Source organism: Leptodactylus fuscus, chromosome 2 (genome assembly GCF_031893055.1).
Source record: "Leptodactylus fuscus isolate aLepFus1 chromosome 2, aLepFus1.hap2, whole genome shotgun sequence".
Lineage (NCBI taxonomy): Eukaryota > Metazoa > Chordata > Amphibia > Anura > Leptodactylidae > Leptodactylus > Leptodactylus fuscus.
The window spans coordinates 42,066,122-42,090,882 of NC_134266.1; the positions used below are offsets into that span (position 1 = coordinate 42,066,122).

The 24,761-nt window shown below is 41.7% G+C and overlaps 1 protein-coding gene across 1 annotated transcript in view; it reads right to left on the reverse strand.

Annotated features, from left to right (window-relative positions):
* Positions 1–24,761, reverse strand: part of STS (steroid sulfatase) — a 168,168-nt gene that overhangs the window by 136,246 nt on the left and 7,161 nt on the right. The window contains exons 2-4 of the mRNA XM_075263650.1: positions 15,159–15,297; positions 14,883–15,004; positions 1,310–1,432 (exon numbers count right to left, since the gene is read on the reverse strand). Of these exons, the coding sequence (XP_075119751.1) occupies positions 1,310–1,432; positions 14,883–15,004; positions 15,159–15,295 (382 nt within the window). The 5' untranslated portion in view covers positions 15,296–15,297. The remainder of the gene's footprint in view (positions 1–1,309; positions 1,433–14,882; positions 15,005–15,158; positions 15,298–24,761) is intronic.

The window sequence follows — 24,761 nt, forward strand, 5'->3', positions numbered from 1 at the left end:
CACTATATGATCAACACATTTTGGTTCATCACAGTGACTTACAATGGTGTCCATCAGGTTTCTATGTTGCTATTTTTATTGGCAAGAGTGGTGCCCTAGACTATGGGACACTATTATTACTAGAGATGAGCGAACAGTAAAATGTTCGAGATTCGATATTCGTTTCGAATAGCCGCTCAATATTCGACTATTCGATCGAATATCGAACCCCATTATAGTCTGTGGGAGAAAATGCTTCGCTACAGGGGATCCTACAATTCAACTCAGGAGAGTCACCAAGTCCACTATCACACCCCAGGAAATGATGCTAACACCCTGGAAAGCAACTGGGACAGCAGGGGAAGCATGTCTGGGGGCATCAAGTACCTTTATTATGTCGGGATCCCTGTCAGCTTGCGATAAGCCAGAGCTGACTTTTTCTCATAGGAATGCATTGACCAGCGTTGATTGGCCATTCTACAGGATTCAGCCAATCAATGCTGGTTCTGCCTGAGGAGGCAGAGTCTAAAATCGATCCACAGCAGTTTCCATTCTGGTCCGATTTTTGACTCCGCCTCCTCCGGCAGAACCAGCGTTGATTGGCCGAATCCCGTAGAATGGCCAATCAATGCTGGTTAATGCATTTCTATAGTGATATATAGCAGAGCTGGCCATGCTGTTATCCCGGCTACTGCGGACAGATGAAAGAGCTCTGCACTACACCCAATCATCTCTCCAGCTACTCCTCCTGTACTAACACGACTAGCTCAGCTTGGCTATTCCTTAGTACTACTAACGCTCAGCTCGGTATTCCTTAGTGTAATAGCCGAGCTGAGCATGTTAGTAGTACTAAGGAATAGCTAAGCTGAGCGTGTTAGTCTGCTGCATATCTGCCAGCTCTCCTACATCTCCTACACACTCAGCTGGCTATTCCTTAGTACTACTAACACGCTCAGCTTGGCTATTCCTTAGTGTAATAGCCCATCTGAGCGTGTTAGTAGTACCAAGGAATAGCCAAGCTGAGCATGTTAGTACTACAAACCCCAACCCCCCCCCCCCCCAACCCCAAACTCCCCCGGTGTCCGCTTACCTGCAGCTCCCTGTTCTTGGTCCACTTTGGTCCATGGTTCCTGACAGTCAGGTATGTCCTTCTTCAAAGCAGCACCTATCATGCTGTACTGTGTGAGTGGGGAGGAACGCCCCTTCCCTCTGCTCACAGTACTCGTCCATAGACGAGTATTATCAGGAAGGGAGGGGGCGTTCCAGATGTGAACCTGCCCATAGTAAGATATTTCCATAAATTATATGACTAAAACGTGCGTATACTTACCTATAATTCCAGTAGAATAACCTTCTTTCTTCAAAATTTCAGCAAAAGTAATTTCATGTTTTGGAAGTCCGCCGGAAGATGCTGAAAATACGTAAGCTCCAAATATTGACTCAGCCGCCATACCTAAATGACAAAAACATACAAAGAGAAAGAAGGAATGCGGTGAATGTATTTCTATGTTATGATAATGTGTTTTTGTCTGTTATTTTAAATCAATGTACAATGTGGTCTCAGCTTTGCTTCAGCTATTTCTGAGTGCACTGACTCGTCCCTACAGGAATCAGTAAACACATAAAATGGTCACATAACGCACGGCGAGTAAACAATTTGACTTATTGTTTCAAGCCTGGAAATAGTTCATGCTACGACTAACATACTCTATAGCATCATGCAAGACACTACACGAGGGCAACAATAAAGAATGTTCTGAATTTATGTTCTAGGTCTATTAAGTGCTGATCGTGAAACTTCAGTCAAGTCTCAGGTGTGCCCGGTATATAAGCCTTTATTATTAAAGCCTTTTATCGAGTTTCCCGGTACTGCTTCCCCATAGCAAAACTGGAGGCAATAATGTTACATCTTACCAGCGAATGAGATAAATAAACAGAGGATGATCTTCTATAATCATGTATGAAAGATGTATGAGATGGTTTTATATTTATATGTGTATGTGCATATATGTATATGGGTATATGGAATAATTTTAAGGAATGAAGTAGTAGAAGGTAAAACCACTTTCAGTGCCCATTGTGCTCCTGTGGTCCTAAATGCCACATAAGTAGACACCATTGGTATAAATGGATCTTGGTAACTACAGATTTGGCATTTGGTCCTTAGAGCTCAGACTTACAACTCTGTGTAAATGTTTGTGTGTATTTTTTGCATCACTCATCAGTTTTCTATAAGACTTATAATAGTTTTTATAAGTTATCCTAAAATAAATAACTCATCGTGACACACAATAGAAACTCTTACACAAAAAATCTGGTTCTAGTAAAACAACATTTATTAGGACCTTACACAATTGAATTACATAAAACGCAATGAATAATACAAATGAATAGAAATAATTTTGTATTATGTTTCTTTCACAATATATTAGGCTGCTCTCCCACTTATCTTTTTTATTTATCTATACTTGACCCTATCAGTATGTCTTTGGCGTATGGGAGGAAATCCATGCAAACACGGAAAGAACTTCCTTGCAGAGTTTGTCCTTGGCAGGATTCGAACCCAGGACTCTAGTGCTGTAAGGCTGCAATGCTTACCCCTGAGCCAGTGTGTTCCTCCACCTTTCCGCCTAATCTTCACTCTGATCTATATAGAATATGCCTCTGTACTCTTATCACATAAAAGTCTATGGAGAAGGGAGCAGGAGGTTAGTTTAGTTACTTAGTTTCAGTGGTGGAGTCTTGTTGGAAGATACAGCAATGCTAAGACGGCTCTCTCACTTACAGTGAAGCAGAGTTTAGCCGCTGCAAAATTTGTGTATTTTCCGGTAGTCTTCTCCTTTTCGCTCTCCATAGGCTTCTACGCAAAAAGTAACTAAGTCTTATAAATGGAGAAGGAAACATATTTTATAAGATATATTACATAGTTTCTTATATTCCCCTGTATTATTCATTGATGAAAAGTAGTTGGAGGTACACTTTATATACAAATGCACTTTATAAAGAACCTGCCAGCTCTCCCGATATGTCTGTTCTAGTAAATACACTAATTATATTTGTCATTATATGATAATTCTGGAAAGCTATTTCTTATACAGCAACACCATGTTGTAGAGTCCCTCTTATTCCTCCTAGAAATTTACATATACAATGACAACTAAGAGTTGTGTGGGAGGATGTCCTAAGTTTGACACTATATAATCAGTATTCCCATTGTCATAATGTGTAGGGACACACTCCTTTGACAAGGGCAATATTACACTCAATTGTCAGTATGTAAGGTTGTTTGACAGTTTTGTGGAAATTACAGAGTAAAGCCACAACACCATGGGGTGCTGTTAACATTCTTACTAGGATCTGCTTTTTGGAGCACACTTCTTTGCCTGACTACCCTCCCCTGACTGGTCATCTAGAGGGAAAACTAGATGAAAGCTCCCATATGTCCCCCTCTGTGGGTGACGTAGCACCCATGTCCACCATTCACACACAAGTAAAGGAACACTAGGACTCCACCCAGGGGTCTAACTTGAGGGGTGCAGTCGCACTGGGGTCCAGGAGCCTTAGGGGGCCCATAAGCACTGGCATCAGTATTGAGATTGTATCTGGCCCATAAGCCAAAGAGACCCACAAATTATCCTAACCACACTAAGGTTGATTAGCACCCGTAATCATTGCTATCAAGAATTTGCTGTAGGGGTGATGTAGGGGGCCCAGACAAAAGATTGCACTGCGGCCAAGAAGACTTTAGTTACACAACTGACTCTACCTCTGTGCATTATAGGACATCTTGCTCACATTCATTCCTATGTACAATAATCTGGTCCTAAACCATTGAAGCAACCTCACCGCCCCTACAGTCAGGACACAGTCAACACCCAGTGGAATAAGAGATCATAACCATGCCTAAATAGAAATAGTGGGGTGTGCACGACATTAACCCCTCACAAGTGCACTAAAGATTATTCAGTGGTAATAATAAAACAATGGCATAAACAAAGTTGTAGGAAAAGAATATAAAATAATTGTTTCATGGGGAATAACAGTATTTAGCAAAACAGACACACAGTATCAGGACGCAGGAGAGCAGACAGATCCTCATTAAAGGATGTGTGAACTTTAGTAACCTTAGTTTATTGCTCCAGTGCATCTGAAAACAACAGCTTTGTAAATCTTTTTGATTAAAAATATCCCACTGTTTTGTATCTAACGCCCTTACATGAACTTCATGGTTGCAGGCTAAAAGAAAGCCCTATGTAAACTCTGAACCTTCAATTATACTCCCCTTCATGCTTTATGTTCCTTTTCTATTGTTGATCAGTTTAACAAAAAAATGAATAAAGAAAGCAAAGTGTAGTTGTTGCTGGCCAAGGCTGTACCGTTCTTTCCTTGTTCCCTCCCCAACCACATACACACACTGAGGCAATGCCACCGGAACGTGGTCAATTGTAACTTCTCTCTGCCATGTTATTGGAGCTGTGCTTCAGTACTTGTCTGAGGGGTGTGCCAGCCCTTTAAAGGGGTTGTCCCATCTCAAGGATCCTATCTATACTGCTAGTTTACATGGATTTAAGACTTTTCCTAAATACATTGCTTCAGCAAAACTGCTTTGTTTGGCCACTATTTGAGATTATGCACTTCATTGTTTACACTGCATCTCCATAACCACAGACCTGGGGATGATCTTCTCTCTCCGCCCAGGACAAGTGATGTAGCTCCCTGCTCTCAGGAGGGAGGGGCTGAGTGCTCAGGAGCAGTTTGTATTTCTGAGCCGTTTATCTCCCTCTTCCAAGTATCAGTCAGCTAATTGAATTTTGCTAATAAGGGCTGAGACAGGGAGTCCGTTACCTCTGTATGTAACACAGACCTACAACTGAGTTTATTGCAAGCTGACGCTTGGTTCTGTAGCATGTAAATGTGGGATTTTCATCACCTATCAAATCCAGCTCTGCCACATCAGCTTCATAGTGTGCATCTTCCAATGATACTGTGCTAATTAATTTACAACCATCCTTCATTACTGGCTGTAAACATGTAGTGCTATGAAGAGAGCTAGCAGAGCAAATGAAACCCTGCCCACCAATGTACCGAGAAAACCAGGAAGTGAACAGAGCTCACAGTCTGCAAGTTGGTGAGGAGGTAAGTGTTACGGTTCTGCCTATATATTTTTAAATTAAGATGTGAATGACAGCAGAACCCTTTAGACTGCACTGGTAACTGCAGTCGAGGTGCAGAGTCAGCACTGGTAACTGCAGTCGAGGTGCAGAGTCAGCCGTTTGTCTGAACAAGGCCTTAGTCACGACTGCCAGTTAGCTGCATTGAACAGTCGAGATTTGTACGATTCAGTGTGCACAAACTGCAACAAAAGTCTCCACCAGTTCAACTGCACTGGATAATAGCGTCTGTGATACAGTGTGAACAGACTGCTACAAGGTTTCACCAGTTTAACTGCACCGGATAATAGCATCTGTGATACAGTGTGAACATACTGCAACAAGGTTCACCAGTTTAACTGCACTGGATAAACACAAATGTGAGTAGATACGACAGGTGCAGGCTGCCAGGGGTTAAATGTCGCCCCTTCTCAGCAACACAAACAAAGAGGTCAGTGGCTCATGGACCCCTAGTATTTAGAACTGACAGGAATACAGTGCCAGGGCACAGGCTAACACAGAGACCAAACCTGCTGATAGTGCCACGGGCTGGAACAGCGACCACTGCTCCAAAGCCCTAGTGTAGAGCTGACAGTTCAGGAGGATTACTAGCAATACCCAGAACTTCTGTCATTAACAATTTCCAGTCAAAGTGTGAGCGCCAGGCAGCGGCACACTCAAACGATATAAAGGGAAGTCCCCACCCAGCAGGGCGGTGGCCATGACCTCACCAATCATGCTCAGTATGGACAAAATGGGACTTAGCCTCTGAGTGGCCCCAACAGGTCTGAGCATGCTCAGTAGAGGAAAAAAGGGACTTAGTCTCTAGACACCTCACTACATGAGGCCGAGGGCGAGAGTCGGGTTGACCCGCAGGTGGCGCCGTGCGCCGGGACAGAAGCCTGTGGGACCCCATCCTAACAGCAAGTTGGGAAAACCCCTTTAAGAAGCTTTAATCCTTGCAGGCAGTTTCTTCCACATGAAGGTCCTTATTTTATTAGTTCTTAAGAAGTCCTTATTTACCTGTGTATTACCCCTTGGCATATTCTCAGAATATGTCTCTGTCTGCTGATTTCTGCTCTGCCCTCCATCTTCTATCCTTTTCCTGGGCTACTGTGTCATCTAACCCATTGGTGCCACAATCTCCCTAGTGTCTCTTGGTCCCTGCTAGCTGTTATCTACCCTAGGACCTCCCCAAAAGTTATTGACCCGTGGTATGCCCATAATGAAGTCCAGATTCCAGTATAGGAGTTACTGGGGATTCTACAACTTCCTCGGGAGTCACAGTCAAGCCCTCTTGATGACACAGTGGGTCCATGACCACTACTAACACTACTGCAGGATAAGACAAAGTGTTACTACTGTATAAAGACAAATAAATCTATACAAAAAATAAGAAAGTACAATCAAGAATATTTACTTAGTTCATTTTTTTTTTTTTTTTACTTTAAATGCAATGCATCAGAGCAATAAAATGTTATACAAAGTGCACTTAGTCTTTAAGTATCACCCCAGCAACATTTTATCAGATTCCTATTAGGAAAATTCTATCAGAATACAATTACAAACGAAATGGCTTTAAAACTGCATTTGTTTGTCTTGTTATTATAGATTTTTAATATGAAAAAAAGAATAAGATTGAAAAATTACTGTCACATGCTCAGTAAATTGAGTTCATGAGAAAAACATATCACAAGCCCGAAGTATAATCGTAAATAAAATATTGTATGATAGCAAAAGGTGGTGAGGTTGTGTCCAGTACTATCACTCACAGGAGAACATTTGTGCTCTGTGGCAGAAGGTCTTATGGGGATACATTGTGTATTCTAGCTAAAACATTGTATAGAGTGATAGATACAAGTATTGAAACATAACAGAAAAAAACAGGCATAGAAATATATGTGAAACATATTAGATGGAGGGAGTCCATCGGTGGCAAGGATGGAGAGGGAAAGGAGGAAAAAACAAGTGCAACAATAGTTTGCACTGACCCTACAATGTCGTAGAACAAGGTAGTCGGAATTAAATTCCTGTTTGTTACCAAAAGGTCACCCAAGGCCAGCCCAAATCTAATATGAGTGATCCAATGAATTGATTAATCTGGCTATTACATATCATATATTGAGAAATCATTAACCCTGAGATATAAATCAAAGCAAGAGGGTGGAGATGATTCTTTTGATTGTAGAATTACGAGATGTGAGACATGTCATATCTATAAGTACTGTGGTGGCAGGAGTCATGCCACACCCGGATTTTGGGTGTCGGGTAGTGGGATTAGTTTGGAAGTCTAAATTCTATGGGAACAGTGAAGTACATACTGAACGAATTATAATCGATGTAGAAGAGTATTTTGCTTGGAGGCAGGGACTTGTAGCATTATACATAACTAGAATATGAAACTCAGTTCCATGATTCTAGGCTTAGATTTGCAAGAATGGGTTAAGGATTTTACCATACATTGGTTTACTTTTATCTTTGTGTAATAACACAAACAAAATTCAAACAAAAGCTTAAAAAAAAAAAAATCGGTGAATTCACAGCAAAAGCAAAAAAACAATGTCGATAGACAGAATCACCATAAAAAATAGAAATTTTATTAGAAAATCCAGTAAAAACATATGCTATGATAACGACATGACAAAGCATGATTAAATACAAAATGGAGTGGAGGAGGGGAAACCAGTGCTTCTTATAAAAGAGCATGTGGGAGGAAAGTTATGAATGGTGATAAATAACAATATTATGAGGGGTGAAAGTGCAAATGAGAAGATATAAATGCAAGGCTATTGATACTGCAAATGCCATAAAATATGAACTTAATAATGAAAATGCATAGCCAAAGCATTTATAAATGTAACAAAGGCACAGACAAGCTCTATGAAGAAAATGGGAGTGTATTCAAGTCATAGAGAAACCTACCACAATGCTGACGCGCCCCACATACTCTTTTATAGGAAACACTGGTGTGTGTCCCCTACTCCCGTATCACATTGAAAGCAAAAGGTAAAAAAGCCTCCCATTGAGTTCAATGGGTATCGTGCATAAGCCGGCACCCATTAAAGTCAATGGGATCTGTTTTGAGGCACCTCACTCTGACACGTGTTTATGTGTCAGAATTAGAGATGAGCGAACAGTGTTCTATCGAACACATGTTCGATCAGATATCAGGCTGTTCGATGTGTTCGATTCGAAATCGAACATCACGTGGCAAACTCCAAAAAAATTTGATTCCCCTCCCACCTTCCCTGGCGCTTTTTTTTGCACCAATAACAGCGCAGGGGAGGTGGGACAGGAACTACGACACCGGAGGCATCGAAAAAAATCGGAAAAAGTCATTGGCTGCCGAAATCAGGTGACCTCCATTTTAGACGAATAGTGGATTTCAAATCCGGGTCATATGAGAATGTGAACTTTGTGACTATGAGACAGGGATAGCTGTACAGGCAGGGATAGCTAGGGATAACCTTTATTTAGGTAGGAATGTTATTAAAAATAACTTTTTGGGGCTCTATCGGGTGTGTAATTGTGATTTTTGTGACATAAACTTTTTCCCATAGGAATGCATTGGCCAGTGCTGATTGGCCAGAGTACGGAATTCGACCAATCAGCGCTGGCTCTGCTGGAGGAGGCGGAGTCTAAGATCGCTCCACATCAGTCTCCATTCAGGTCCGACCTTAGACCCCGCCTCCTCTGGCAGAGCCAGCGCTGATTGGCCGAAGGCTGGCCAATGCATTCCTATGGGAATGCAGAGACTTAGCAGTGCTGAGCCAGTTCTGCTCAACTACACCGTGTGCCGAGTGTGCACACTCGGCTCTGCTACATCAGATGTAGCAGAGCCGAGTGTGCACACTCGGCTCTGCTAAATCTGATGTAGCAGAGCCTGCTACTGCAGAGACTTAGCAGTGCTGAGCCAGTTCTGCTCAACTACACTGTGTGCCGTCAGCCCATCTGATATAACAGAGCCGAGTGTGCACACTCGGCTCTGCTACATCTGATGTAGCAGAGCCTGCTACTGCAGAGACTTAGCAGTGCTGAGCCAGTTCTGCTCAACTACACTGTGTGCCGGTCAGCCCATCTGATATAGCAGAGCCGAGTGTGCACACTCGGCTCTGCTACATCAGATGTAGCAGAGCCAAGTGTGCACACTCGGCTCTGCTACATCAGATGTAGCAGAGCCAAGTGTGCACACTCGGCTCTGCTACATCTGATGTAGCAGAGCCTGTTACTGCAGAGACTTAGCAGTGCTGAGCCAGTTCTGCTCAACTACACCGTGTGCCGGTCAGCCCATCTGATATAGCAGAGCCGAGTGTGCACACTCGGCTCTGCTACATCTGATGTGGTAGAGCCTGCTACTGCAGAGACTTAGCAGTGCTGAGCCAGTTCTGCTCAACTACACCGTGTGTCGGTCAGCCCATCTGATATAGCAGAGCCAAATGTGCACACTCGGACTGCTACATCAGATGTAGCAGAGCCGAGTGTGCACACTCAGCTCTGCTATATCAGATGGGCTGACCGGCACACAATGTAGTTGAGCAGAACTGGCTCAGCACTGCTAAGTCTCTGCATTCCCATAGGAATGCATTGGCCAGCGCTGATTGGCCAGAGTACGGAACTCGACCAATCAGCGCTGGCTCTGCTGGAGGAGGCGGAGTCTAAGATCGCTCCACACCAGTTTCCATTCAGGTGCGACCTTAGACTCCGCCTCCTCCGGCAGAGCCAGCACTGATTGGCCGAAGGCTGGCCAATGCATTCCTATGGGAATGCAGAGACTTAGCAGTGCTGAGCCAGTTCTGCTTATCTACACCGTGTGCCGAGTGTGCACACTCGGCTCTGCTACATCAGATGTAGCAGAGCCTGCTACTGCAGAAACTTAGCAGTGCTGAGCCAGTTCTGCTCAACTACACCGTGTGCCGGTCAGCCCATCTGATATAGCAGAGCCGAGTGTGCACACTCGGCTCTGCTACAGCAGATGTAGCAGTGCTGAGCCAGTTCTGCTCAACTACACCGTGTGCCGGTCAGTCCATCTGATATAGCAGAGCCGAGTGTGAATAAGGGTTCTAGTGCACCCTCGGCTCTGCTACATCTGATGTAGCAGAGCCGAGTGTGCACACTCGGCACACGGTGTAGTTGAGCAGAACTGGCTCAGCACTGCTAAGTCTCTGCATTCCCATAGGAATGCATTGGCCAGCCTTCGGCCAATCAGCGCTGGCTCTGCCGGAGGAGGCGGAGTCTAAGGTCGGACCTGAATGGAGACTGGTGTGGAGCGATCTTAGACTCCGCCTCCTCCAGCAGAGCCAGCGCTGATTGGTCGAATTCCGTACTCTGGCCAATCAGCGCTGGCCAATGCATTCCTATGGGGAAAAGTTAGCTTACGAAAATCGCAAGCTGACAGGGATTTACATGAAATTAAGTGACTTTTATGCCCCCAGAAATGCTTCCCCTGCTGTCCCAGTGTCATTCCAGGGTGTTGGTATCATTTCCTGGGGTGTCATAGTGGACTTGGTGACCCTCCAGACACGGATTTGGGTTTCCCCCTTAACGAGTATATGTTCCCCATAGAATATAATGGGGTTCGAAACCCGTTCGAACACTCGAACAGTGAGCGGCTGTTCGAATCGAATTTCGAACCTCGAACATTTTAGTGTTCGCTCATCTCTAGTCAGAATGAGCTGCGCGTTACTCCGTGGGAACGGAGCCTTAGTCTTAATTAAACATAAAAATATTAAGGAGCCATGAATAAGTCCAAGTATACTAAATCACAAGACCTTCCCCTCTTTAGAGCAATAAGATGTCTGCTATACTACATTATGTAGTGGGCTAAACCAAACTCAGTATAGCTCCATTTAGCCCACAAACCAAAATATAGAAAGAGGTACACTTGCTGCCCATGAAAAACTGACCCTAGTGGAGGTCATTGTCATGGTCACAGTCTTGACCGACCTTTGAAAACTTCTTGCAGAGTTTGTCTAGAACAGCAAAGTAGAGAAAGAATCAACATTAAAGCTAATTTTGTTCACGTTCATAAATTATTCTGATTATTCTCACTATTTTCCACATTTTGTTTTCTAATCAGCAGGTTTAATTATTGAGAAAGGTCACATTAAATATGAATTTTAAATGAAATCTGCCAGTTTGCTTATTTCTATACTTAGTTACTAACATGTTTGGGGGTAGACAACATGACAGGTAAAGATACTTCATACACATTTTAATGTCAAATGTTGTCAATATTATATATATTATAGTGAGAAAGTCAGGGATGTGGTTTGGGAGATCAGGTTTGTTCCTGCCAGGAAGGTAAAGGGTGTGTGGTAGAAGCCCAAAGCAGGGAGGTCAGGTGACTAATTAAGGCCTGGTATAGGATGTGTCTCAGGAGTAGGTGGTGTGGTACTACACTGAGAATACTAACCTGCGTGAACTGTACCTGCAACAAGTTAACTGTGTGCCACCCATTTGAATAACCAGAGAGGGAGTCTGGTAGCCAGGGTCTTGTATAGGTAAGGAACATTTGTGTAATAGTTATTTCTCAGCTGGGAAGGTTTTGTTTTGTTCCTGCCATTGTAAAAACAATTTGTTTATGAAACTGAAGTAAATAAACATCAGACTTGAGTGTGATCCAGTCTCTGTGTCCCTATATGTATGTATATATATATATATATATATATATATATATATATATATACAGAGCCTAGCGAAAGTATTCGTACCACTTGCACTTTTTCACATTTTGTCACCCTACAACAGCAAACTTCAATGCATTTTATTGAGATTTTAAGTGATTAACCAACACAAAATAGCAGATAATTGTGACATATATATATATATATATATATATATATATATATATATAGTCAGGGTCTGGGGTTGCTAGGTGGGGTGGCATAGACACAAAAGTCCAGTTTCTTTAGTCCAAAACAAAGGCAGAGTTTATTTTCACCAAATAGGTAGTGAAGCAACAAAAGGAAATAATACCAAAATAAATACCTGCCCGGCTAGGCTCTAACTAAACATAGAATAGGTTACCTCACCTAGAATAACAGAAATCCAAAAGCCAGTAGAATCATTCAGGACACAGCTCCAAAAACATGACCTCTCTGTTAGCTCTCCAGCCAAACTCTGCTGCTGGAGCTGGCTTCTTAAGCCTCCTTGACGAGGAGACTCTCTGCAGCTGAGTCGCTGCCGGAACATCCCCAAAGTGTGGACTGGAGGGGGGTGGAATGACAGGTCCCATTACCAAACCTACCGGCCATTCCTAAAAATCCAGCCCAGTAACCGGAAACTTGAAATAACACTCAGCAGACAATAGTTATCTGCTGAGAAACATTCTTTCTGGAGTTTTCTCATCTCACCCACCTTAGTAGTCTGGGTGAGATGTACACTGCCTCCACTACCTGACCAGCCATCGGTTTACAATATATCTTTGCAATTATTAAAACACAAGATTAATATAAATCGGAAGATAAATGACAACGCATCATAAATCGTTAACTTTCAAAGCATCTATTTATGCCTCCTTTTCAATAGCGCTTTCCTAAATAGCATTCTGAATAATATTTGCACGGACAGAAACCAAGCGTTGTCATCTATTACAACTGTAATAAATAATCCTATTTTTAGAAAACTGTCAGCTAGCCTTCTACATAACAACCAATCTCTCCATGCAGTTACCAAGAATGCTAATATAACTAATGACTTTGTTGTTTCAAGCGATGAATCACTCACCAACTAAAGTTACATTGGAAACAATCTGTGAATCATCTGTCTTGATAAATCCTGCAAATAAATTTTCTACAACACCTTCCAATCAAACTGTGAGGAGTTTCTGTTATATAGCCGGAGGACAGAAGATATCTCTTGTTTTCAGCTGATACATGCTGTAATGAATCCTTCTCTGAGAGAATTCTGAGCCTTTTATCCATATGACTATCAAAGTCTTAGTGCCATCAAGAAGAATTATTACCATCGCTGTCACACCACCTACATCAACGGCTTGGATAGTTGACCTCTATCTATAGGAACTGGTGATAGTTTATAATTGACATTGAGCACGGTAGTAATTATAGTACTTTAGAATTCTATACTGGAGCTTTGTTATAAAGAATCTAGAAAAACTTAATCAAAAAGTGATATAATATTAAAGTGGGACTATCAGATCCAACATGTCTTCCAAACCAATAATGGTGCCATATAGGGCTCTTTAATCGGAGCATACTTTTATGGCTACTTGCTGAGAGATAATCAACTTTTTATTGATATGCAATTCAGCAAATGTTCCCCGGATGGGCCTACAGACAACCACAATCACTGCCCAGGGCTACTCCTCTAGATTTGATTGACATTTCAAGGATCTTTCTGTGTCACAACAGTCAAAGGTTAAATGTGCCAAACCCGCATTTGACAAGTCTGTTCACCCCAGAGATATTTTATTAAACAAATTTACCAAGAAAGTATTCTAGACACATGCACATTGTGCCAATGAAACGTAGGTCAGTGGCTTCATTACAAAAGAACACAATGTGCAGCGATGAGTCCAAAGGAAATTGAATATTGATGTCTTGGAAAATATTTAAGTATTAGCGCCCCAAACCTACCTATACCAAATCAGTCTGCCCCCAGCAGCCAAACCTTTTACCAAGGTTTTGGTAAAAGCCTCCAGCAAAAAACACTGCTTTTTTACTCCCAGTTTTCCCAGGTGCTTTGAGAATGTATAGAAACCTGGGAGAAATGTATACACCTTTTACCACTTTTCCCCTGGTCTTGTCACAGGGCACAATTTAAAAAAAAAAAATAAAAAAGCTTCTTCCACCTACCAAGCAATGCATTTGGTGATATCCCGAATCAGCCTGCAGATGGACTCGGCTCTTGGAACACTCTTTTGCCTTTGGGAGCCCCCACTTCACCTCCCATTCCCACCCTCTCGAAAAGGCCCATTCATTTGGATCTAATTTGGAGCAGAATGCTGCGACTGAATGCCGGTGCACTACATTGGCATCCAGTCGCAGCTAGCCGTGAGAGCCATTTTTTGGAGCAGATTCTGAGACAGATTCCCACATCAAAATCCGCTCGAAAAAACTCTGTGTGAACTTACCCTAAAGGAAGCAACTAAAAGTAATAAGTTCATTGTGCATTGATTTACACAGGTAAAGATACTGTAAAAAAACTAAATAAAATGTAGTCATAGAAAATCCCTTTAACAATTATAACAATGCACATCGTGTATGTACAATTTCTGAGCACATTATCAACTAGAACGCTCATTGTTAGGGTTGGTTCACACTAGCGCTTGTATTCCGTCCGCAAGCAGTCAACATGGTGACCCCTCCGGATGGAATGCAATCGCAATTGCAAGCGATATGCTTGCAAAGCTCATGGAGCCCATAGACTATAATGGGCTATGTGTGCTTGGCATGTACTGCCCGCACGAATGAATTGTGCAGGCAGTGCGCGGCAAGCACACAGAGCCCATAATAGTCTATGGGCTCTGTGTGCTTAACTGCACAGCGCTTGCATTAGCGTTGGTATTCCGTCCGGGGGGGGAGGGTCTCCATGCGGACTCCTTGCGAATGGAATACAAGCGCTAGTGTGAACCAACCCTTAGACCTTATGCAACTGAAGTGAAATTCATAAATGAACCAGTATCAACCACATGGAAACCCAATCCTTTGAGCAAATGTTATTTGACCTCACATGTTATGCATTATACTGCTTTTGAGTTATTTTAGGTAATATGCAGTAAATACAACAGTATACCTGATCTCACAGGATATCTGCCCGTCATGAATGCTGCTCGGCTCGGTGTACATAAGGGAGAGGCCGCTATATGTTGGGTAAGCTTGGCTCCCTCTGCAGCTAATCTGTCAATGTTTGGTGTCCTGAAAAATAAATGAAAGTAATTCTACCATGAAGATGAAATAACATTGTTTTAAAAATGTATCCTAAAATAAATTTTTATTATATAATCTTCAGGATATTTTTTTTAGAAAGATTTGCAAGGTTAAGCATAGACGAGCAGAAACGTTATCAAACCTGAGTGTTTTGTTTCCATAGCATCCTACATCTCCAATTCCGAGGTCATCAACCATTATCAGGACAAAGTTGGGCCTTGATTTCTTAGCGCCAAGAACATTCACGAGTAAGAATGAGAGTAGTAGCAGAAGCTTCATCTCTGTGAATACATGTATGTCAATGAGATAGATGCAAAATAGAAGGTAGAGTGATGATAGATAGATAGATAGATAGATAGATAGATAGATAGATAGATAGATAGATAGGGTCTTATTTACAGGTAACGAATAATAGAAAAAACTAGAACATGATTTATTCTTTCAAAGAATTGCACAAAACACCAGTGGACGTGCTTCCGGATATTTAGACACCAGTGCAGAAAAAGGTTCTGTATAGCTATAGTAGTTAAACTATGAGATGTCTTACTCCAGGGGCAGTAAGGGCACATATTTGGTAGATACAGAATATTTGGTAGATACAGATATAGCATTCTTTAGCTTGAATCTGATCATACAACAAAAGTAATTGAAAGCAATTGGAAAAAAATCACAGTAAAGAGGACTGCAAAGTTTAAAAGGTTAGGGTGAGTTCACACTGAGTATACGCCAGCTTATTCTGAACGTAAAACACGTTCAGAATCAGCAGCGTATAAAGCAGTTCCCATTCATTTCTATGGGAGCCGGCATACGAGCGCTCCCCATAGAAATGAATGGGCTGCTTTTTTCACTACGAGCACTCCCATTGAAGTGAATGGAAAGTGCCCGTGTGTACGGCTCGGCATGAGCAGAGCTAGCCGTACATGCGAGCACATCCCATTCACTTCAATGGGAGTGCTCGTAGTGAAAAAAGCAACCCATTCATTTCTATGGGGAGCGCTCGTATCCCCGCTCCCATAGAAATGAATGGGAACTGCTTTATACGCTGCTGATTCTGAACGTGTTTTACGTTCAGAATAAGCTGGCGTATACTCAGTGTGAACGCACCCTAATAAAAATAACTAATATTTAACATAGGTCATTCTTAAAGGGGTTGGACCAACCCGTGTGGAGGTCGGGAGAGTGCTGAATGAACTTAGTGCTTGGATACTGGAAATCTTGAAACCCAAGTGACCGCTAAGGCCTGGTTCACATCTGTGTTCGGTAATACGTTTGAGGAGTCCACATGGGGTCCCTCCCGAATGGACTAACAAACGCATCGGCAAGCAGTTAGTTTATGAAAGCACACAGACCCTGTAGACTATAATGGGGTCCGCATGCTTTCCACGCGGAGTCCACACAGAACATGGGGACAGAAAAGTACATCACAATCTACTTTCCTGTCCAGTATGAATCGTGCAGAGACCGCACAGAAAGCATGCGGACCCCATTATAGTCTATTGAGTCCGTGTGCTTTCAGTGCTCACCGCTTGCCAATGCGTTCGGTAGTTCATTTGGGTGGTCCCCATGCGGATTCCCCAAATGGATTACCGAACGCAGATGTGAACCAGGCCTCAGCAGCTGTTGTAGAGGGACTTATGATGTAACTCAAATACATCACTGGTCTCAAGGGGTGTAGGACCACTGGCATCCAGGTCCTGATGAGAGACAGAACAAACACCAGCATCAGACAACAGGGTGCAGGAATCAGGGCAGTGGTATGTTTTTTATTTTATACCTCACCTGGATTCCACAGTGGTTGGTCCAATTCTTGGACAACACCATTTGTGAGGAAACAAGTGATTTAAACATCCAGTTTATAGCTATGGAATGCCCTACACTAAGATGAATTAATGGCAGGTACTAAATGACATTTTAAAGGGCTAGATGCTTATCTAACAGCAAATTGAGGGTTATAAGTCAATTAAAGCCAAATGATAAGCAGATGTATTCTTCTTTGGATGAACATATACTAAGATGTAAAAAAAATAAATAAATACAAAAACCATGATTTCATCATATTGTTAATAGAGATGAGCGAGTAGTACTCAATGAGTAGGTATTCGATTGAATACTACAGTATTCGAAATACTCATACTCGATCGAGTACCACTCACTATTCGAATGTAAAAGTTCGATGCAGAACCAGCATTGATTGGCCGAATGCTATACAGTCGGCCAATCAATGCTGGTTCTTCTCCTACCTTTAGAAGTCTTCTCCGTGCAGCTTCCCCATGGCGTCTTCCAGCTCTGAATTCACTCTGCCAGGCATCGGGCCTGGGCAGAGCCGACTGCTCATGTCCGGTTGTAGTGCGGACATGCGCAGTCGGCTCTGCCCAGGCCCGATGCCTGGCAGAGTGAATTCAGAGCCGGAAGATGCCGCGGGGACGCTGCATGGAGAAGACTTCTCAGAGGATCCAGCCCGACCCTCACTCGTGGACTTGGTAAGTGTAATTTGATCGAACGTTGCCTACCCCTGAAATGAGTATTTCCCCCCATAGAGTATAATAGGGTTCAATATTCGATTCACATAGTCGAATATTGAGGGGCTACTCGAAACGAATATCGAACCTCGAACATTTTACTGTTCGCTCATCTCTAATTAACATATACTGAGATGTACCATGATTTCATCATATTGTTAATGTATATGTCAGGAGGACACACCTGTTTTAACAGTAATATGACTTGCAATTTCCCTTTAAAGAAATGTTACTAAAATCATAATAATGATGATTATAATTTACTCTAGACGTGTTGCTGCGTAGTTCGGTTGTTTATAACCATAGATTGTACTCGCTGAATTCTTCATTTTTACCCACAATGATCCATGACTTGCCAACCCTGGTATCGAATTAAAAAGAACTTCATGTTCCGAATGCATAGTCTGTAATAAAATCTTGTGAAGTAGCGGAAGAACATATTTTTCTTCTTTTTTTTTTTTGCCCTTTAAAACATTTCATTAAGCAGCAGCTTTAAGGGCATGTTAATGAAAAATGAAGGAATGAATACAAGGGTCTACATGCCGGACTTTCAAGCTTTTTCTCAGGTTCTTTTAGGAGCATTTAACTAACTTTAATGAGTCAGTGACAATTTCTCTTTTCGAGATTGTTTTGGAGGATTTGTTTACGGCATAGAAATAAAATAAGTATAGCGTTTTAGTCGAAAAATAATAGCGGACAATCTGAGCGGATTAAACGATAGCCAATCATTCTCAAGTACTTCTCAAGTCAGTAAAATGAAGTGTTTAACTACAAAACAATCACTAAATTGGCGCACTTAATGAAGAAAGAACATTAGAAAGCTTTACAGTTCAGGTTCCAGGGCTGACACTTTATTATACAGTTACAAAAATAATTAGCCCCTCTCCAGTCCAACAAATCTTCTTTTCCAGGGAAATATAGAACAAACATGACAATTCATTAGTGTGAACAGCAATCAATCAGCTGCCGAATCAAGGTCACAGCTCATTTCATATACTGAAAATAACCACCTGAGTTCATGGTAATGGCTTTTAACATTCACAAAGAAGAGCCAAGTTTACTAACTGGAATGCATCATCAATATAAATGGCTGTGCTGAAGGCTGCTGTATGGAAGAAGCAGGAATTAGTCATATAAAATATAACATTGTGAGCTCATGTGTAAAAATATATATTTTCTGGTGTGAATATTCAACTAAGAAAAAAAAAATCAGATAATTAAATGGAAAAAGATGAATTGCGTTACTAGACATAACTCAATACTATTTAAAAGGAGTCGGCAGTAGATGAGAAAAGCTGTATAAATATATGTGTGGTGATGCTTGTAGTAGATGTAGAAGCCAGAAATAGTAGCTTTTATAGATCACATGTCTGTAATGATAATGGCAGGACAATAAGTGTGAGAACTGGGCTCCGACTATAACAGTCAACTTCCCAGGGCACTTATATGGCCTACTGGTGCTCGGACACAGCAAGGCTAAATAAACGTAGTTGGGAAGAGAATATGTAAGCAATGGGAAACCATCAGCATATGACAGTAACCACATGGATCTTGGGATAATATCACTCCTTAAGGAGTCAGCAGCTTCATAGGCATATGGAGACGTACAAAGCCATTTTCTCTCCACTGGGGGATTATGGGAAAAATGTGAAAATCTGTTGGAATAGATTTACTGGTTTGGCTAAACCTCGCATCATAGCATTAAGGCTTTTTGAAGAAGTTGTACATGATGCTTAAGGGGGTGGCCCCTAGAGGGCAGCAAGCAGAGGCACTGTTTTCTTATTTACATCTTGGAAAACAGATTTGCATAATTTTCCCAAGATGTTGGAAACAAGGGAACCTGGAGTCCTGAGGGTGTTCTCTTCATATTCATTACTCCAGGCTCTCTGCACTCAATGCTTACAAATCCAGTTTCCTGACTTATCACTAAAGTGCAGAGGGGAGAGGATTGGGAACATTCAGTGCAAAGAGCCCAGGAATAGCACATGAACAGAACACTCTCAGGGGACTTTCACTTACAGTCTATTATAACATCTAAAGCATTTCTGGTTGATTAAAAATAACAAACACTTATACTCACCTTGCCTCACCTCTCCTGTGTATCCTCGCTCCTCTTCTGCCTTGTGACTGAGCTCTGGCCAGTATCTGAGGTCCTGTTCCCCAGACAATACTGCTGGGGCCTGTTCTTGGGCCTCAAGGGTCACGTGGGGCGTGATGATGTCATTATGCTGGCACACTTCACATGACCGCTGGGGCCCAATCACAGGCCCAGCAGGCCCAGGAAGCAGGACCTTAGTTACTAGCCAGAAGAGCTCCGGAGTAGATGCTGAGCCCAGGACAGTTGAGTAACAGTATTTTTTTTATTTTTAATCACCTCCCCTGGCCTGGGATCTAACGAAAAGAGGCCCGGCAATCGCCAGGCCACTCTCCATTAGCAGTATGTATAGCTGTCGGGGAACCAGGCCTTCACCGACCTCATTAATGGTAGCATGGCAGAACCCATTGGATGGTTAAAACCCTGGATTGGAGCTATGCTCCGACTGGGGGTTATGGAGCAGGGTGTTAGCTATTAGTTACAGCTAACACATGCTCCCAATGTCACCCGCTATGTGACTGGTTAAAATGAAGCAAGAGGAAATCCAGTTTCGATGCAAGTCGAATATTTCCTAAAATTCAGATCGAATTCCACTTCGTCAGCCTCGATTTGCTCATCTCTAATAATATCAGGATCTGGAATGATTTAAGAAAGGTGATGACTTCATGCATTTGTGATTCTACTATCCTTGTGCATTGCTTCATTACATATCAGTTTAAAAAATTTGCATATGGTTCCATTTTGTACCTGGTATGCATGGGCTTTAGGACCCATCAGAACCTAAGCACCGAGAAGGAATGAGCCAGCTTTTTCTGATTTCCTTTTGCAGTATCACTTAAAAACCATCTCAGTGAAGTAAAGTGTAAGTAACGTCATAGTGCGGGGTTGTATTTTAACCTGAGATATTATAAGACAAGTCAAAAAAAGGTAAAAATGGATAAAGTAAGTAAAGAAGTTTCCTTGGTGTAAACCTGCTCCAGTGCACCCTGTATTTCAGACTAATAAAAGATTTACCCTCTAACATGAAAACATCCCTAAACAAAAAGCCATGGCAATGCTTTGGTATGGGATGCTCTAGGACAAGACTGAATGTCTTTGAATAGTTCAGTCAGTACATAAGCTTAAACCCAAAGGAACATCCCTGGAAAGAGATGAATTGATAAGCATTGATGTTCCCCATCCAATTTGAAAAGCTTGAGGGGAACTAGAGAAAATAATAGAAAAAAATCTTTAGGCATATTATATTTGTACAGTTAGCCCAAGAAGACTTCATGCTGTCAAAGGTCCCTTAGAGTGTAAGTATACTTATATTTATTTTTATCAAAAATCCATTGTCAGGCTAAAGGAACAACATTTGCAATACAATACACTAAAGAAAAGTACCTAAGTCATTAAGTATAACTTCTGTCCTTACTTCCTATCTGACCCCCGGTTCACATCTGCATTCAGTATTCCATTCTGGAAGTCCGCTTGGGGACCCCCTGAATGGAAATCTATATGCATTAAAAAGCAGTTACCTAAGACACTAAATGGACCCCATAGACTATAATGAGGTCCATGTTGTTTCAGCACGAAACATGTGGAGAAAAAGTACTGCAAGCAGCACTTTTCTCTCCGCATGTTTCGTGCGGAAACAACACGGACTCCATTATAGTCGTCTTGGGAAAGGTTTCTTAGATAATCACTTTTTAATGTGTATAGGTTTCCATTCAGGGGGTCCCCAAATGGAATACAGAACACAGATGTGAACCGGACCTGAGTGATTTTGGTCAGTATTCCATACACCAGCGGTTTAAGTTTACAATCCAATCCATGGAGAGGAAGGCGGAGAAGAAGGAGAGCAACAGAGATAAGAGGCTGTCTACAGCATTGCATGAGTCATTCCTGAATAACCCAGCTTTATTGTTAAAGAAAAGAGATGTCTCTCTGCTTTGAGGAGCTCCCCTCATCTCCCCCTCCACTATATAGTTCCCCTCTATTATACAGAGTTGATCAGTAACAGAAAGAAATAAATAAGTGAAGAAAAAGGCACTTTTAAAAAAAATAAACTATATTATAAAATGTGCTCCTTTTGTTGGCGCTATTGATTTAGAAAAAAAAATAAAAAGTATATTTACACTTTAGCAAAGTTTTCAGTAAAAAGGTTTGAATACATATACAAATGTGATTTCTATGTTTTTATTTAAAAAAAAATCTGTAAAAATTTTGACTATGCAATTTTTCATGTTCTTTATGGAGTATTGTCTGTAGATTGAATCATGGCACGCTAGTACACTCCTCACATTAGTACAACTCATCATGTGTGTAATTCATAACGCCCGCAGGCACAGAATAAAGGGGCTTGAAACTCACATAAATTGGTCCCAACCTGGAACTGTACACAGGCAGCCATACCTCATCAGTACATCAATGAGCTTTTCATCTGAATCATAAGAAATGAACAAGTGCTTCAAGATTACTAGTTCTAAAGACTATATAGCATTGCAACATACTTTCATTTAAAGATACACATCCCTTGCTGTTCTACAACACATTTCAGCACAGTCCATGTTAAAATTATTATAATTTTTCTTAATTTCTTGCTTTCACAATACATAGAGGTTGTATTATCTAAAATTATAGTTTCGAATAGTAATGTTTTACTAAATAATAGATACAGCAGATATTGGATGTAAGAGTTAATTGTCAGATATGCAAAATTCATATAAAATTGTATGAAATATAAAATATAAAAATAGTAAAAAAAAAAAAACTGTGAAAAAAGGTTTGAAACAACTCAGCACTGAAGCTGCCTGAATGAGATAAGTCATAGAGTTCCCGGGAAAATACACAGTGATTGAAAGAGTTGGGGAACTAGAGGAACTACGGCTGTAGCAGTCTTAGCCCAGATGGGCCCCTGCTTTTTTTTTTGGAGTTACTCCAGCAGGTAATGGGCTCAATTTACTTACCGATCCCTGCTCCTGCCAAAGTCCAAACCCACAGTCCTCAAGAGGGCTCTGTGCTTTCCATACCACATTACTGATGGGCCCTATGGAGAGCTGAAGGGGAAGCGAAGTTGGCCAAAGGCAGAAGCAGAGATAAATAGGTAAGTGGTAAGTAGGGCTACGGGAAGAGAATTTGTTGAGAGAACCTTGCGACATTTGGCGGTCACTATGGGATATTATACCTTGTGAAGAGGCTGCTATGGAACATTATGCTGTGTGAAGGGGCCACTAAGGAACATTATACTGTGTGTAGGGTCCAGTATGGGAACCAACAACATACTTACCTGTCCCCAACATCTCACTGTCCGTTTATGCGCTATGCCTTGGTCCCTGGAAGTCCTGTGCCTCATGTGGCCACCAGTCAGGAGTCACTGGAGAGGGAATGGTAACATACGAGAGTGACATCACTGGGCCCTCTCTGCAAATGGTCACATGGGGTACAAGACATCCAGGGAAGAAGACAAAGTGTGTGCCTGAACAGGCTGCAGAGGTGAACTTCGGATTTAACATAGCAAGCAGTGTTACTCACCTCCCCTGGTCTCCGGTACTGGTCTTTGGGCCTTTCCTAGTCTCAGAGAAATCATGAATGTCATTAGAAACCTCTGAGACCTATGATTGAGCCTCAGTAGTTAAGTGGGTCACATCGAAATCATGATCGACGATGATTCTACAATTCTTCTTTTGGATGGAAATCTGATCCTGGCAAGTTTTTAAATCAAAGGTTTTCAGTGACAACGCAAAACAGCCCCCTTAAAAATAAGGGACAAACGGAGAAACAGGCAAACACAAAACTTAACCCCCTTACATGTATTTATGGTAAAACTAAAAGGATTGAGCAACACCCTAGTATTAAACAACTGACTATCTAGTGCTGTCCCGAGGTGGGTTGGATCAGATCACCCTCAGAACTGAAACAAAAAAAAGCACTCAATATTCCATTCGTAGTCTGGTCTGCTACAGTCTGGTCCAGTGCTGCTTTTGCTTTTTTGATGTTTTGAACACACAAAAACTGGGATTTTATACTTTATTTCAAAACTGCCAAAATTTTAGAGAGGGATAGCCATCCATTTATCATGTAACAAAAATATGCCACAAGCTTAGATTTGTGGAGTTTGCATCACTTAGCAGCATTGCTTAAAGATTTTCATTACTGCATTTCTGACCCACCATTCTAACTTCAAGATCATGCAAACAAATGGAGTTTTGCTTAGATCATCAGAGACAGTATCTAAAATGTCAGAGAAGTGTAAAAGGCTTCTAACCGCAAAAGTGATCATCTGATGTATCTATGGCAGAAATCGTATTCCAAGTCTTGTTTGAAAGGTACTCGACGTAAATTGCAATGAAGGTAATCTTATATCGGTTGCTGTATTTCTGAGTTATCCACACTCTTCTGGTCCTCTAGTCTAACACTTGTGTCATATGACCAACTATCACACTCTGCAACTGTCACCACTTTATGTGGACAGGAAATCAATTTCTCAACTATTTCTATGAAAGTCTTGATGTGGGTTACGCGAGAAATTAACAGAGAAACTGACTTCTTGTCCACACATAAGATGCTTTGTCATAGAGTTGTAGTGCGAGTTGCATGACAGAGATGAGGACCAGAATGAAGAGAATAGCTCACAAATACAGAAACGGTTAAGAAAATGAACTTTACTGCAATTAACATAATGTACTTTATTAAAGGAGTATTCACACTGCCGTTAGTAGTGTCCGTTGGTAGCATCCTGTTAGGATTCAGATGCAGGGTAAGAAATGTACTGGTCTTCAGGAAAGCAGCAGCATAATGGGGCTGATAACTGGGAGCAGTAGAAAATGCTACTTAAAGGTAATACACTACAGCAAGCCAAGACCGACCTCAGACGCCTTCACTAGAGCTCCTCGCAAGAAGAGAAGGACTTTCACTGAATCTGAAGACCAGAATTGTCACCAGAACAGAAAGTGTAGCACAAATGTAACACAAAGCATTTGCACTGCAGCAGAAGCCAAACACCAAATCCACACACTACTCAAAGGGACAAAGATAATAGAATGGTCGTCTATCAGGGGTCAGCAGCTGAAAAGGGGCAACAAGAAACCAAATCACGAGCTGAAGACAAATCCAGAAAACGAAGACAGTCGAAACTGATCAGGAATGCAAG